Source organism: Labrus mixtus, chromosome 5 (genome assembly GCF_963584025.1).
Source record: "Labrus mixtus chromosome 5, fLabMix1.1, whole genome shotgun sequence".
Taxonomy (NCBI): Eukaryota; Metazoa; Chordata; class Actinopteri; order Labriformes; family Labridae; genus Labrus; species Labrus mixtus.
The window spans coordinates 22,436,422-22,453,314 of record NC_083616.1 but is presented as its reverse complement, the minus strand read 5'-3'; the positions used below and the strand labels follow the sequence as shown (position 1 = coordinate 22,453,314).

General features: G+C 40.1%; 1 protein-coding gene across 1 annotated transcript; it reads right to left on the bottom strand.

The window, feature by feature from the left end:
• Nucleotides 1–1,927: 1,927 nt before the first annotated feature.
• LOC132974790 (uncharacterized) lies at nt 1,928–16,282 on the bottom strand. Its single transcript, XM_061039065.1, has 3 exons — nt 16,215–16,282; nt 13,463–15,087; nt 1,928–3,134 (listed from the first exon to the last, which is right to left on the bottom strand). Exons 2-3 carry the CDS (start codon nt 15,078–15,080, stop codon nt 1,972–1,974), a joined length of 2,781 nt encoding a protein of 926 aa, XP_060895048.1. The 5' UTR covers nt 15,081–15,087; nt 16,215–16,282; the 3' UTR covers nt 1,928–1,971.
• Between the last annotated feature and the right edge of the window lie 611 nt (nt 16,283–16,893).

Sequence of the window (16,893 nt, the reverse complement as noted above, 5' to 3'; positions counted from 1 at the left end):
TTTAGGTAGATCATTCAAAAAGGAAATGTGCTATTGTTGAGCACAGGCACAATTCGAACCAACAAAGAGCTAGCTATTACAGCTACAGAAAAACTGGGTCTTAAAAGAAAAGGTCAAAACAATTATTAATGTAATGTGTTTTATCAAAAAAATCTCTCGCATTAATTATTTTCTAAACTCCAGAGAGTACCTTCAGCTTCTGTGATTAGAGAAACTCAAGTACAACTCTAGTGATGCAGGAAAACATTCAGAAAGTTTGAGAGATTAATTCAGCTCAAGATTAGTACATCACGGGGTTTCATGTATTAAGAGCACTTCTGCAACCTCAAGCTAGACAAAGGAGAGGGAGGCAACACATCTGACAGAAGACAGGATGGAGGCACGTATGAAAGATACAAGAAAATATATTACACTGTACAAAGAATGGCAGTACACGAGGAGAAGTGAGAATGACATGAATATTCAGAAAAGATGCACTTTGCTTTGTGTTAATTCAAGTGAATGATACAAGGACTGAAGCATGCTTATTATGGTCTGTTTATGCAAATAGATTAAGTATCAGAAGATATTAGGTTTCTTAAGATATTAAGACTTAGTTCAGAGTTCCTATAGTTCAACTTACCTTATGTGACAGAAGCCTAACTACACAAACACTCATTTTGTCATGCCTGGAGTATAAAGTCAGTCTAAAGATATGTTTTAAAGTAGATCAATAGGATTATTGGACAAGTGTTCATTGTTAGTCTTGGATTACTATTAGCTGTTTTCTAACTCTTCAATAGGTCATTGAAAAGCCCTTTAACATTAACTCGAGTTGATCGGATCATTTTAAACGTTAAGCAAGTGTCCATTATAGCAAAGCAGTTAACACAGTTCAGCACAATGAGAGAGTCTGTACAAGCTCTGATACAAAGACAAAAGAGACGGCACAAACGCGAAGGGGACAAAAAAGAAATAGAACCTTGCCATTTCCCTGAATAAACATTCATCTCTTATACAAACACGCAGCATCAATGTGGCCAGATGTGATTTTCAATTGAATCTAAAAGGTCGGGCTCCTTATTCTATCAAAACCTTATCGCATAATGTTAATGGACACTCCGTCTTTCAGAGGATGAAAGAGTAAGTGCTATTAATTGCAACACTGTAGATCACGAGTCTGATCTCCCCCTTCCTTTCCTTTTATAAATAGTCCAAACCCAAGACTACATGAGGATGAAATGCCTCAATAATAAGAAAACATTAGAAAGTAGAAATTCACACAACTGAGTATTTACACACAACGTCCATTTTCCTCGGATGGAAGCTCAGGGTGGGAGACTCACATGCTGTTAGAATTTAGTCCTATATAAATGTAGGACATCTGGCAGATTATTATAATTGTACTGCTTCTAGGTTGATCTGCTACTGAAATCTGGAGGAATCAGGCAAAAAAAAAACCACACACATTTAATAAAACTAATGTAATGTTGGCAATCTTCCACTAACTGGCTAATATAACCATTAGCCAGGAAGTTACTGAAAGCTAATATTACAATTTGGTCATTCTTTGTGACACAACAAGAAAATAGTTTTGAGTTAAGTCCTAGGGAGATAGGAAGGAATTTAATTTCAAGCCAACCTAATGTTAACTTGCAGTTTGTCTAACGCTAACGTTAGCTGTTGTTTGGTAGCTAATGGGTTATTGAATACGGTATGTTGCACTCAATTGTGGCATGATTTCTCTCCACTTTTTCCATTGTGTTTTCACAAATTATAAAGACTGTCACACATCCTTAATTCATGAAACTTACCAACAGAAACACAGCAGTACAACATTTAAGCTTCCCAACCTTAGATTGACTTCAGAGTTAATTGGCAAATAAATAACACAAATTCTATAAAGGTGAGAGGTTCCTCTCTAATTTATCATAATTGACTAACTCAATTCTTTCATCAGATTCTTCATCACATTCACTGCTAATGAAGGCCTCAGTGCAGCAGCATTAGCATGTTGCTACTATGTAGCATCAGTAAAGTACTTGTAAACACAGCTAAAAGCCCTCGCCAGCCCATCTCTAGTCCCTGCACCCCCCCAGACTGTCTAATGAAGTACTCATTAGCGTAATCCAGGTACAGCTCCAAGCATCTCCTGGCCTTTATCTGCTCAATCAGCGCTGGGTATCCGATCTCCATGATGCTGACTGTATCACCTTCATCATCATCTTCAGGATTGGCTTCAGGCTGATTTATAAGGCTTTGAGATGAAGGTGCAAAGGTTGAGGAGTTTTCTATTGCAGTGGTGTTTGTTTCTGTTGCGTTGTTGACATTGCCAGTGTCTGAAGTTGTAGCGGCTGGTTTGTTGTTTGTCTTTGGATTCTCTGCAGGGAGTGGGTCTGTTTTCTTCATGCAGGAGTCCATGTAGCGATCATACGTTTCAGGGGGTTGGCTGTACTTCTGTTCTCTGGCAAAGTCATTAGTAGGAGAAGACCTTGTCCCACATTTCCTGTACATGTAGTGGTTGTAGTAATACTCCTCCTGGTGGTTGTGAAGGTGGAAGTGAGGTCGGGGGAATTTTCCTAAACCATAGCCCAGGGCCATTCCTGCCATTGCACCTCCAGCTGCTGCCATCACCGCAGTGCGCCCAAACCCTCTGGACCTATCATTGGGATACATGCCCATCTGCTGAACTGACTGGGAAAATGGAGAGCCACCCCTAGCCCCGTTGCCCAAGTAACCCAAGCTGCCACCAAAGCGTGGGCTGAGGATTCTGTTATTTGGGTTGTGGTTAATATATCCACCTGGATAACCTCCATAACTGCCTGGACCGCCGTAACCCCCCGCATATGGTGAGCCCCGTACTGGATACTGATGGTATCCTCCTCCAGGCTGACGAGGGTAATCTCCACGGTTTGGTTGTCCTGGCTGTTTAGGGTATCCACCCTGAGAGTTGGAACCCTGGTTATTTCTCTGGCCTGTGTTGGATTTACTTTGGGTGTTGCCTTTGTTGGACCAGGTCTTCCTGGAACCAAAGCCTTTCCCAAAGCCACCACCTGTTCCCCTCTTTGCCAGGGAGAAATGGGTACAAAACAAAAGAAGCGACAGGCAGAAAACAGAGACCGAAGTCAGCTTCATCTTTTCCCTGTGAGAGGGATCTAAGAAAGGGAGAAAAAAGATGAGAAAAATAATATTACATACAAAGCCTTCTTTTGTTTCTCATGTGTAACAATGACTCACTATGTATAAAATATTTTTTTGTTGTTTTTATGACTTTATATGTAACTAAATAATGGGCCTGTAATATAATCAGACACCTGAATTTCAACTTCGTGGCAGAATTTGTGATATCATAAAACACTTCATCATTGTTCAAAGAATTGTTTTATGATATACCATGATGACATTTTTCAATTACCCTCGAAATAATACTTATTATGTTTTACCCTATGACCCTTAACAGGCTAAAGAAAGTTGTTCAACTTTCACTAACAGCAAATGACTTTGGTTTTAACTCATATCAACTTTGATAGAGAGGAACATGAACCTAACACAAGTTTTCGTTAAACACAATGTGTCGATATCTTATCTCATTGTTACTGAAGACAACCAGACTCTTTTCAATCATCTGTAGCTAAAACTGTTGCCAAGCCCTCAACTTTAGTTTAAATAGAAGGTACTAGTCCGTTACAATGAAAGTACACTGCATTTATCAGCTCCACCCAATATCTTATAATTATCAGATTAGTTTATAATAAAGAGAAGAGACAATTAGTGCTTAAGCGGGTTATGCCAGAATGTTTGTACCATTGTAGCCATTAGGGCTTCTCGATTACGTCATAAATCATGATCACGATTATTTTGAGTGATATTGAGATCGCGATCATCAAACATGATTAGGCCTACTCATTGATTTAACGTGCATTCATCAAACTTAAACACTCAACACTTTAAAAAATAAGCAAAAAAAAAAAGGGAAATAAAAAAGTGAAAGATTACGCAAACACATAATAAAACATTTTATAATACCAAACAAATAAAACTAAATTATGTTATGTTATCTTGTGTTTTTGAGGTAGTTGTGATGTTGTAAAACATTACAACAAACACTTTAAAAGTTTCAATTTTAACTGAAAGACAAACTATCACGTTTTTTGGATCCAATTCTATCCCCACTACATTTTCAGACAGAATAGAAATGTGTCTTTGACTTTCTGGTGCGAATACAAACACAAAGCAATACATTTAAACAAGGTGGCCCACAAAAACTGTAGTGGCCGATATCTATAGTCTATAAATAACAAAAATTCCAAACAAATTATAAACTTAACACAAACTCATAATAAAGCCACTGAGGCACCTAGAGGGCGAATCTCACGCAGGATAAATTAATAAGTGTCCAGGTGATGATTGAAGGTTTTAGGGTGGTTTATTTTATCCACAGACATCAAGCAGGCAACAAACAACAACAAAAAACACTGCTGTCTCTCTTGCCCTGTCATTCTGCCATTGCATCCTGGCTTCCTGGTAAAAAAAAAAAAAAAAACATTAACCCATTAGGTGCCTACCTGAGTCTCACCTGGCTACCTGGCTATATAGACACACCCATCCATGTACAGACTCCACCCTTATGCCCCAAGTAGCAAAATAAACGAATGGAAATAACTCATATGAATGTAAACAATAATAATCAAAACATAATCTAATATTCAAATGCATCCCCAAAATATCCCAAAATAAGAATATAGACTTTCACTTAATTTAGGAACAGTGAATAGCTGTAATAAAAACATATAGCCTATAATGAATACAGAATAAAACAGAAACAATAAACATGCATTTAAGCATGTTACTCAGGATTTCACAAGTCAACAAATAAAGGTGAGAGTCTGTTTTGTGTATTATCAAAATCATTTGACCTCACATAATAAAAAATATGTAGGCTATCTTATAGTAATTGCATGCCTATTGTATCTGAGAGCAAGTCAATCAACCCTAAATAGAAAACAGGTGTGGCAGTGACAGGACATTAGACCTCGAGGTGTAACAGTGGTCGGGGATGGTGATACAATATCAACGCTTTGCAAACGTCAAAGACTGCTTCTGATAACGCAGTCAAAGCGTCTCACCAGTTCATCAATAAATACTTGAGACAGACAATAATAATGTCTCTTGTTCTGTCACTCAAATGAGGACTGTCCCTTGAAGAACCCTGAAAGATGGCGCTGGTCAGACTAAATTAAGCACAGAGATAGAGAGCGTTTTGTGACTGTACTAACACAGAGACACCGGTGTTGAAGTATCTACAAACGATGCAGCGTACATTTTCCTTGCAGTTCGTTTGAATAACCTTACCTTAGTTTGTGACTGCGTGTTTGCTTTCCCCGTTTTGTGCAGTTTTAGTTTCCCGCGTTGTTTAGTTTTTCCCCGTTTGCATGCAAACGCTGACAGATTGTGATGGTTTCTGTTATGAGACTGAAAGAGACAACGGGGGGGTTTTTAGATATGACGTAACACGTTGCGAGGGGTGAGGGTCGCTTGGATACAGATGATAAGGGGGCGGGGTTTAATAAATACACAACCTCATCCTCCACAGTGAGATGCAGCCTACTTGATTCATACGAACAAGCAACAAAGAGCTTTTAGTGAATGAATGTAAAAAGTCATGGAAATCCACCACAGTTACCCAAGAACAGCAAATATAAGAAATGTTATTCATAGATATGCATTCACTATACATTTAAAGAGCATGCTGTACTTTTAACTGTACTTTACTTATCAATATTTCACATATACTGCCCTACAAAGGAAAAAGACCTGAACTCTCCAGAGTGTAGAACTGAGAAAAATGACTTTAAAGTCTTTTTGTTGTCCAGCCAAATGAATTGCAGGCAGAATATTAGAAATGTGGCAGTTCTTTGTCTTTTTAATCAGGTTATTAATGTACATAAAAATCTTGAGGTCAAACATGACCTTTGACCCTTATTTGGAAGTTAAGGTACTCTGCCATTGCATTGCCTGTACAATAATAAAGGGTCATGCCAAGGCAAAAAGCATTAACTTCCATTTGATAGCTCCCTTGGTTGCTGATCACTATATTAAATCAGTATATGATAATAATGATAACATATACGTGAAATCTAGTGATCATGGCACAATTAAGTGCTTGATGACAGATATTAAAACAAAAGCATAACACCTTAACTTCACTGCAGTAAAACAGTAACTTCACTTTGATCCGCAGACAAAACAAAGGCAGAAGACCTTAACTCAGTTTGAGCTTTCCTGAATGCTGCACTTCAAAGACCCTGATGAGTGAAGTTACTGGACTCTGCTTTGGTTTCTCGAGGGCTTTTGGAAGTTAAGGCAAATACAACCTACTATTTTCTCAAAAAACAACAACAACACAATTGACTCAAGATATCTGTCCACATAATAAAGGACATCTGTAAATGTTCCAAAAATGACAAAAACTAATTTTCGAAAAAATTGAAGCCTTTGTAGGGCAGTATAGCCTACCACGCATTTGAAAATGTCATGTCATGTTATATTTTAAAAAGCATACCCAGCAGTAAGTTTTATCATAAACTGCTTCTTTGTAAAAAAAATATTTTCTGAAAGAGGTCATTCTGCAAAATCAGTAGGCCTGCTTTAAGCTTGGTAATTAAATAATCAGTCTAATGGTTATTATGTGGCATTATGATTGCAAACAAACATATGAACACAGCTCCCAAGGCTAAAGGAATTATCTCTACCTTAATTGTAGCTTAGGCTTACATTTGTCAGTTTTTATCTAGATGTTTGAATAACAAGACAGGAGCTTTTGTTATAATAACCTGATGTAATAGCTCCCCTGGGAATCAAAAATCCTTGAAGAAGACCAGAACCTCGCAGGAAGCTTACAGAGTTTATAAACCCACGTTGTAGTGACCAATTTTAACAAACCCAATATAGAAAAGTCGCTTGAGGGTGTTGAGGAAATTACTCAGAACTTGACTTCACACAAAGAAAGATTCAGGAGACTCATATGGCTTAAGTTGAAGAAGGTTTAAACATACAAGAATACTCCAGAGGAGAGATGGAGTAACAAAACACGTCTGTTGGGATGTTTTGCCATGCCAATTCTGCCAAACTCTCCCCAAGGCTCTGCATATATAGAAAAGACATTATTGACGTCAGGGTCATATTGACCCACCTAAACTAGTCTGTGATGGCTAGGACAATTTGAAACAGACACTAAGTCTACCAAACAACATTGCAGATATGAGGGACGACCCTTGACACACGAAGCTGTCCTTGCTTTCTAGTCACAGCTGAACTCTATCGGGTCTGACTGACATCAGAGAACAGTGAATAAACAAAATGATGTCTGTACATTTAAATGTCAGTAAGATGCATGAATGCCTCTCTTGGTTGGAAGTTAAACATAGATTATTATATTCACTCATGGTTTTCTTACGGAACATGATGACAACAAAAACTCCTTTTAACTTGTACAGAAGATTATCTTTCAGTACGGACACACACCATTATCCAACAAGGCGTGCTGTGGGAGGTTGTTTTACTCTTCCTAAATTAAGAACATCAGCATCTCAACGTTCAGTAACACACAGAACAATGCTGGAATGGAATTCACTCCCAAGTAATGTTAAACAAGAGAGCACTGTACACAGTTTAAAAGAAGTCTTAAAGAACATTATTAACAGAGAAACTTTAGTCAGTACTGATATGACTACTGGGCCTTTTTTTGTGTAACCATGTTGTGTCTTAGATGCTGTAAATCAGACGGAGCCTTTGTGTTTGTCTGTTTCTTTTGTTTTTTTTGTTCATTTATGTAAATTGTCTATTATTTTTAGTTATTGAAGAAATGTTGTGGAATGTTTGTGTAGTGTGAAAAGAATAATATATAATATGAATTTGTAAAATGTATTGTCACAGTATAAACTGCGGACCCCAGGAAGAATAGCTTCTCGCTATGCTGAAGCTGATGGGGATCCAAACAAAACAAACAAACAAGATGTGATAACTCCGACAAGCTGACACGGTAGAAAAACTGTTTGCGTCCGTTCACCTGTCCCATCTCACCTGGAGCCTTGCTTTAAACACGGCACCTGCTCAGGCTCCACATAATGCCCAGTAGAGGGCGTACACAAACACATACATACACACACATACATACACACACATACATACACATACATACACACACATACATACATACACACACATACATACACACACATACATACACACAACCAAAGGAAAATGTAACGACACAAAATAAACCCACATTTTGTGTAGGTCCGACCTGTTATTGTAGCAGATGAGAAAGATGTACAGAGTTTTATTAAATATAATGAGATAACAGGTACATAATAGTCCCCAAAAATCAATTCAGTCATCAACATTTTCAGCTATTCGTTGTCTTCATCGTTTAAATGATTAAAATCTACACGTTTTAAATACATAAAATAAGGTTTTAGGATTATTGTTCCACATAAGCAGTGATCCTCCCAAATCAGACCAGTGATGACATGTATAGCCGCATGTCATCACTCAACCGCTGGCTGTCGAGGTGGTGTCCAGCACACGATGTGGGCTTCATAGATAACTGGCAGTCTTTTTGGGGAAAACCTGGTCTGCTAGCTAGAGATGGCATCCATCCCACTTTGGACGGTGCAGCTCTATTATCTAGAAACATAGCAGAGGTTATTAGTCCAAAACCCTGACAACAACTCAGAGTTCAGACCAGGAGGCAGAGCTGCAGTCTTACACACTTCTCTGCGCCTCCCTTAGATCTGTCTCCCAGTCACTATAGCTGTAATTCTGAATCGAACTGTAGTTATACTATAGGTACTGTGTCTGTCCCCCGGCCCAGACCCATTTTTATAAGTCATCCAAACGGCGTGAATCATCAGAATCTGATTAGAATCAAAACTACGAATACGATTTTGCTACAAGATCGGAGGATTCACTGCGGACTTTTGAACATTAGGTCCTTAGCATCCAAGTCTCTTTTAGTGAATGATCTGATATCAGATCAGCACATTGATTTACTTTTTTTGACTGAAACCTGGCTGTGTCGAGATGAATATGTTAGTTTGAATGAATCCACTCCTCCCAGTCATTTTAATACTCATATACCTCGAGACACCGGACGAGGTGGTGGAGTAGCAGCTATTTTTAATTCCAGTCTTTTAGTTAACCCTCGACCAAAGCTGAATTTTTCTTCTTTTGAAAGCCTTGTCCTTAGTCTTCCACATCCAGTCTCAAGAACCTTTCAGCCAGTTCTAGTTGCTGTAGTTTACCGCCCTCCTGGCCCATATTCTGAGTTTTTATCTGAGTTTGCAGAATTTTTATCAGACTTAGTCCTTAGCAGTGATAGAATAATTGTTGTAGGTGACTTCAATATCCATGTGGATGTTGAAAATGATAGCCTGAGCACAGCTTTCATGTCACTATTAGACTCTATTGGTTTCACCCAGGGTGTAAACGAACCTACTCATCATTTTAACCACACCCTGGATCTTGTTTTAGCTTATGGAATTGAAATCCATAACCTTACAGTTTTCCTAGAAAATCCTCTGCTATCAGACCATTTTTTTATTACATTTGATTTTGTCCTACTAGAATTACCTCTGCCTGGAAGAGGTGTGCTTTCTAGAAGTTTGTCGGATAGTGCTGTGGCTAGATTTAAGGAAGCTATTTCAGCTGTTTTTGATTCAGTACCGTGTTTCAACCCAGTTGGAAACTCTTACGATAGCTTTAGTCCCTCTCAGCTAGATCAGTTTGTTGATAGTGCAGTGGATTCACTGAGAGTTACTCTGGATTCGATTGCTCCCCTGAAACAGAAGGTTGTCAAGCGGCGGAGAGTGGCTCCATGGTTCAACTCAGAAACCCATACTCTGAAACAATCATCACGGAATTTTGAAAGAATATGGCGTTCGACCAAAACGGTAGAATCTCGTTTTTTCTGGCAGGATAGTCATAGAAGATATATGAAGGCTCTACGTCACGCCCGAGCTGCCTACTACTCCTCTCTAATCGAGGAAAACAAAGGCAATCCTAGATACCTTTTCAGCACTGTAGCCAGGCTGACAGAGAGTCATGGCTCCATTGAGCCTTGTATTCCTCTAGCCCTCAGCAGTAATGATTTCCTTAGCTTTTTCAACAACAAAGTTCTAGACATCAGAGACAAAATTGGTAACCTCCTGCCCTTACCTGGTGCAGATACGTCTGTTACGGCAGAGACAGTTCCAGGACCAGATATTAGTCTCGACTGTTTTTCTCCAATCGACCTTTCAGAGCTACATTCCATTTTTTCTGCATCGAAACCGTCAACCTGTATTTTGGACCCAATCCCAACCAAGCTGTTTAAGGAAGTCTTTCCCTTAGTTAGCAACTCCATATTAGATATGATCAATATGTCTTTACTGGCAGGCTATGTACCACAGACATTTAAAGTAGCGGTAATCAAACCTCTACTTAAAAAGCCTACTCTGGACTCAGGAACTCTGGCTAACTACAGACCTATATCCAACCTTCCTTTTATCTCGAAGATCCTGGAGAAGGTGGTAGCTAAACAGCTGTGTGACTTTCTCCATGACAACAGTTTATTGTTGTCTATTTTATGTCAGCTAGAAACATGCCTTAAGGACGTTAGGACCTGGATGACCAGAAATTTTTTGCTACTTAACTCAGACAAGACTGAAGTTATTGTGCTAGGCCCTAAGAACCTCAGAGAGACTTTTTCTAGTGATGTGACTGTCCTTAATAACATCAGCCTGGCATCTAGCACCACTGTTAGGAATCTAGGAGTTATTTTTGATCAAGATATGTCTTTTAGCTCTCACATCAGTCAAGTTTCAAGAACAGCCTACTTTCACCTTCGTAATATATCCAAGATCAGGAATATCCTGTCGCAAAGTGATGCAGAAAAACTAGTTCATGCATTTGTTACCTCCAGACTGGATTATTGTAACTCTCTTTTGTCAGGGTGCTCTGGCAAATCTCTAAAGACTCTTCAACGGGTCCAGAATGCTGCAGCTCGTGTACTGACCAGAACCAGGAAATGGGACCACATTACTCCTGTCCTGGCTTCTCTGCACTGGCTCCCTATACAGTCTAGAATAGAATTCAAGATCCTTCTTCTCACCTACAAAGCTCTAAATGGCCAGGCACCATCTTATCTTAAGGAGCTACTAGTGCCGTACTGTCCCTTGAGAGCGTTGCGGTCCCGGAGTGCAGGCCTGCTGGTGGTACCTACAGTCTCCAAGTGTACTATGGGGGGTAAAGCCTTCAGTTATCGGGCTCCTCTCCTCTGGAACCGCCTTCCAGCCGGGGTCCGGGAGGCAGACACAGTCTGTATTTTTAAGATTAGACTTAAAACTTTCCTTTTTGATAAATCTTATAGTTAGGGCTGGTGCTGGTGTAGACCAGCTCTTAGTTATGCTGCTATAGGCTTAGACTACCGGGGGAACTGGCACCTTGAGCTCCTCTCTCTCTCTCTCTGCATATACAGTACATCATATTACTGCATGTATCTATCTATAAATCTCAGTCACTAACCACCTACTTTCCTGGGAGCTCTTGAGCTCCCCTAGGCTCCTCAAGATCATCGGTTGACGGCTTGCCAGAACAACCCCCACCCCACCACTACCCCCTCCCCACCGGATCGTGGGTTGGCGGCCTGCCAGAACAACCCCCCACACCCCCTCCCCTCCCCACCGGATTGCTGATGGACGGTCTACCTCCCCCCACCCCCTTGCTCTCTATCCCTCTTCCTGCATCTTATCCCATCTCTCCCCCTATCCCTTTCCAAGCCCGGCGCAGTCTAGGCCTGTGAAGACTGTTTCGTCATGAGCCGGGGATCCGGCCGAAGATTTCTGCCTTTTAATAAGGCAGTTTTTTCTTACCACTGTAACTTTTGCTGCTTTGCTAAAGTGCTCATGATGGATAGGCCGGATCTTTGTAACATAGCAATAAGTAAGGTCCTTTACCTGCTTTTTGTAACATAACAATGAGTAAGGTCTTTTACCTGCTCTTTTGTAATGTTAACAGACAATGAGTAAGGTATTTTACCTGCTTCTTGTAAAGTGTCTCGAGATAACACTTGTTATGAGTTGACGCTATACAAATAAAAGTTGATTGATTGATTGATTGATCCTACAGGGAAAAATAACCCACACAGACAGTTCAATTGCAGTTTGACCAAACAATCAAAGCTTAAAGCCAGGCTCATTCATTTTAAATGTTGTTTGTCCCACGACGCAAAGACCACTTGTTAAACATGAAAGCTGCTCAAATAAGCAGCGCCATGTTATGTAGTAATAGCTAAGTGTGAAGGGCTTTACGAGGTAACTGAGGTCTGGTAGAATAAATGAGTAACAGGTAGTGGATGCCTTTAGGCACCAGAAAAGAGAGATCAGAGTACCAACACATTTGTGAGTACAGTTGATACATCCTGATGGTCTTACATTCAAAAAACATGAAAGGAAATAATGACCAAAAAGCATTCATGGGGTGAATTCACATTGTTTTAATTCCTTTCTCCCCAACACAAGACTCCACAAGATACTTGTTAAGAGAAATCAAACTAAATGTGTGTGATTTCACTGTCATTTATTTGCAATAAACAGTGGTGGCAGAGATGTACTGAGGCACAGTAATAAGTAATATCAGTTTCTAAGACAGGAACAGTACCATTATGGAGCTGCTCGAACATGCTCTGTTACCGAGTGAACAAATTGAATGCACATTTTCTTAAAACAAAAACAACCACAAACTTCTTTATTAATGTGTTTAATAAAAAGAAAAAAAACGTGTATATCTAAATCAAACATTAAAAACCATAAACTCGACACAGATTACATTTAGTAACACTGAACAGAACTCAAATTACTCAAGTGACTCAAATATAGAAAATGATGTGCCAAATAATTCAACATGTACTTACACAAAGCAGCTTGGTCACACAAACATAAAAAAAAACTGCATCCACAGCGATTTGATGTGAATACGGATATGTGTTTGTTTACTACTCTGTATGTATCATATATATATATATATATATATCCAAATAGCACTGAAAACAGAACATTAAGGTGGGACTCAACCCAAACTTTCAATATTATGAAGAATGCCTGCATAATCAATTTGGGACAAAAAGGTGGGGCACTAGATTAAAAGCCAAAGGAACTCTAAACATTGGATTGAAACAATTTACCAAATTGTCATGAAGACATGGTAGTAGAAATGTTGGCTTTTAGTCATTGTTTTCATCCTCTGGAAACAGGAATACAAATACAAATCTCATGAAAATCCAATCAGCAGTAGCCAGGATCATTTCATTCTTTAGATATGGACCAGCTGACTGATGTTTTATTCATTAAGCTAGGCTGCGCAATCAATTCACTACTCGAACATTTACTTTGCTGTACGCCTTTATTAATATTTCACCATCATTTTCACTACCAATGCATGCCTCAGTGCAGCAGCATTAGCATGTTGCTATTTAGCAGAATGAGTAAAGTACTGGTGGCCCAAACTAAAAGCCCACACCAGCCCCTCTCCAGCCCCTGCACCCCATCAGTGGGGCCAGGTTCAGTCCTTTTCTCCAAATATTTGTCAGAGTAAACCATGTACATCTCCACACATCTCCTGACCTTCAGCTGATTGATCAGTGCCGGGTAGCCAATCTCAACAATGCTGACTGTATCATCATCATCATCATCGTCAATGGTAGCCATTTCTTTGAGAACCTGTGCAGCTGCAGGAGTAGCCTCAGATGTAAGTAGAGGACGGGGAGTTGAAGGTGCAGAAGTGGAGGAGTTTGCTGCTGCAGTGCTGTTGCTCTGAGTTGTGTTACTGCCATTTGTAGCAGCAGCAGCAGCAGCAGTAGTTGTAGTAACAGAAGTAGTTGTGGTGGTTGTCGTTGCCGTACTCGTAGCAGGTGGTTTGATGTTTGTCTTTGGATTCCCTGCAGGGAGTAAGTCTGTTCTCTTCATGCAGGAGTCCATGTAGCTATCGTACGTTTCCGGGGGTCTGCTGTACTTGTAGTCTCTGCTGTAGTCGTTTGTGTCAGTAGACTTGGTACCATATTTCCTGTACATGTAGTGGTTGTAGTAATACTCCTCCTGAGGGTTGTGGAACTGAAAGTGAGGTCGGGGGAATCTTCCTAACCCATAACCCAGGGCCATCCCTGCCATGGCACCTCCAGCTGCTGCCATCACTGCATGGCCCCCAAATCCTCTAGACTTATGACTGGGATGCATGCCCATCTGCTGAACTGAGTGTGCGAAGGGAGAGCCACCCCCAGCACCGTGGCCCCCATATCCAAAACTGCCACCGTAGTGAGGACTTGGGATTCGGTTGTTCGGGTTGTAGTTCATGTATCCCCCAGGGTAACCTGCATAAACGCCATGACCTCCTCCGTGCGGGTAGCCCTGTGCTGGGTAACTTCCAACTGGATAGCCAGGCTGCTGGGGGTATCCTCCTTGGTTAGGGTATCCACCTTGGCTTGGGTACCCCGCTGGTCTGCCTGGTTGCTGAGGGTATCCTCCTTGGTTAGGGTAGCCCCCTTGGTTCGGATATCCACCTTGATTCGGGTACCCCCCTGGTCTGTCTGGTTGCTGAGGGTATCCACCTTGATTCGGGTACCCCCCTGGTCTGTCTGGTTGCTGAGGGTATCCACCTTGATTCGGGTACCCCCCTGGTCTGCCTGGTTGCTGAGGGTATCCTCCTTGGTTGGGGTAGCCTCCTTGGTTTGGATATCCACCTTGATTCGGGTACCCCCCTGGTCTGCCTGGTTGCTGAGGGTATCCTCCTTGGCTTGGGTACCCCCCTGGTCTGCCTGGTTGCTGAGGGTATCCTCCTTGGCTTGGGTACCCCCCTGGTCTGCCTGGTTGCTGAGGGTATCCTCCTTGGTTGGGGTAGCTCCCTGGCCTCTGAGGGTTGTTGTTGTTATTGTGTTTTGGAGTTGCTTTGGGGGTCTTCTTAAAGAGTTTAATTTTCCCCGCAAACCCTCCACCTTTCTTGGCCAGGGAACAATTAATTTGAACCAAAAGAAGGAACAGACACAACGCAGGTATCACCGTCAGCCTCATCTTTGAACTGCAGAGAGGAAAAATTGTAGAGAAAAAAACAAGTGATGGGGAGAATCCAAGAACGATATTTTATCATTACGGAAATTTCTGGAAACAAATTTTACTTTTAATTGCTTAATATAAAAACATAGCACATATTTACGGTGGCTGGGAAGTGCAAAGCAAAATTACAAATTTACATTTTGAAAAACCTTTTTACATTTTTAGAAAACAAAATTACAAAACCAAAACGCTTACACCAAGAAAAAAATGGGAATGTACCAAATGTCGGAAGTGACCCGGAGTGAGGGGTCATTTTGTTTGTTTTGTTTTGTCGCGGTACATTCCCTTTCCGTCAAGATTCTGTCGTTTGTAAATTTGTTTTGTCCTTGGTAAGTGTTTTTGGGGATGTAATTTTGTTTCATAAAATGTAAAAATGTTTTTCAAAATGTAAATTTGTCTCACATTTTGTAAGTGTTGAACACTTTGTAATTTTGCTTTGCACTTCCCAGCCACCGTACATATTGTTCAAATGAACAATAGGCCTACATAACCAGTTTATTTTGTTATGCTCTGCTAACCAGTATTTTTGGACGGAAAATAGAAAACTAAATCATGTCCACAAACACAGCCTTGATGTATTTTTGCATCACAAAGCCCAGTTTATCTATTACCACATGGCCTCAACATGAAGCTGTGGGAGGTCCAAACATAGTTGTCAGGCTTAAAATAGCAAAGCCTCTTCAGACTTTTAACTTACTGAAGGCGGACGAAATGTTCCTCTGTAAATTCATGTTTATGATTATAGTTTATTAAAACGGTTTGTGCTTTTCCTCTTGAGGCACCCATGATCCAAACAGGAAGCAAACTGCACCTGTTATGTGTCTACTGGTTTCTGTTAGCTGCTGTTTGAAAAAATAAAAATACATCCAATTTAACATTAAATTACGAAGCCTTAATCCAAAAAAATAAGTATGTATACATACACTGTATATTAACAGGCATATTCCTAAAATCCTCCTGCGTCTTCATGACACTAGAAAACATCTAGGCTATTTTTAGACAGGCTGAACAAGGTCACTTGAAAGAGACAAAGTTATTCCCAGTATGCGACTCCTCTGAAAAGTGAATATTGACAAATACATTGATACATACGCTTCTGCTGACCTTGTAACGTGGCCACAACTCTGCCGATCCTTTCTGGACCATGTGATTTCCAAAACGTTTGTGTCCGCCCCCACTAAACCAGGGTACACTATTTATAATCCCCCACCCACCACCACGTGCGAACCAAATGAGCTAAAGTTACATTTGTTAAAAAAAATAAATACAAATACAAATTGAAGAGCAACAGTTCAAATTCAGGGTTACTTTGTTCAAGTTCACTCTTTTTGTGTAAGGATATGTATATGTAATATTATATTTATTGTAAATAGGTTGGTTTTTTTTCACATGACGGGTTCTTTACTTGTTTATCAAACTTAATTTTTACAGTCTATGATATCAAGTCATTGATTTGATAAACTGGCATGTTTCATCATACAACATGAACTACTGCAAATGAATTGTACTTTAAAGTTTAAAGCCTGTATAAATGATTGTGTTTAGGTTGTTAACCCTACCTGAAAATACTGTCTTGGACTTGTATGCAGATGGATGGTGCCACCTGCTGGCCATGAAAAGGCATAGCCTACATTACACAGTACTACTAAGAGCTTATTAGCACTCGTCTTTATGAGTATAGAAAGTCATGACTACCAAAATCAAGCCAAAGCAACAGACTTCTTGAAGTATTTACATTGTTTTCTTCTAGTAATATAGTTAAATGTGCATC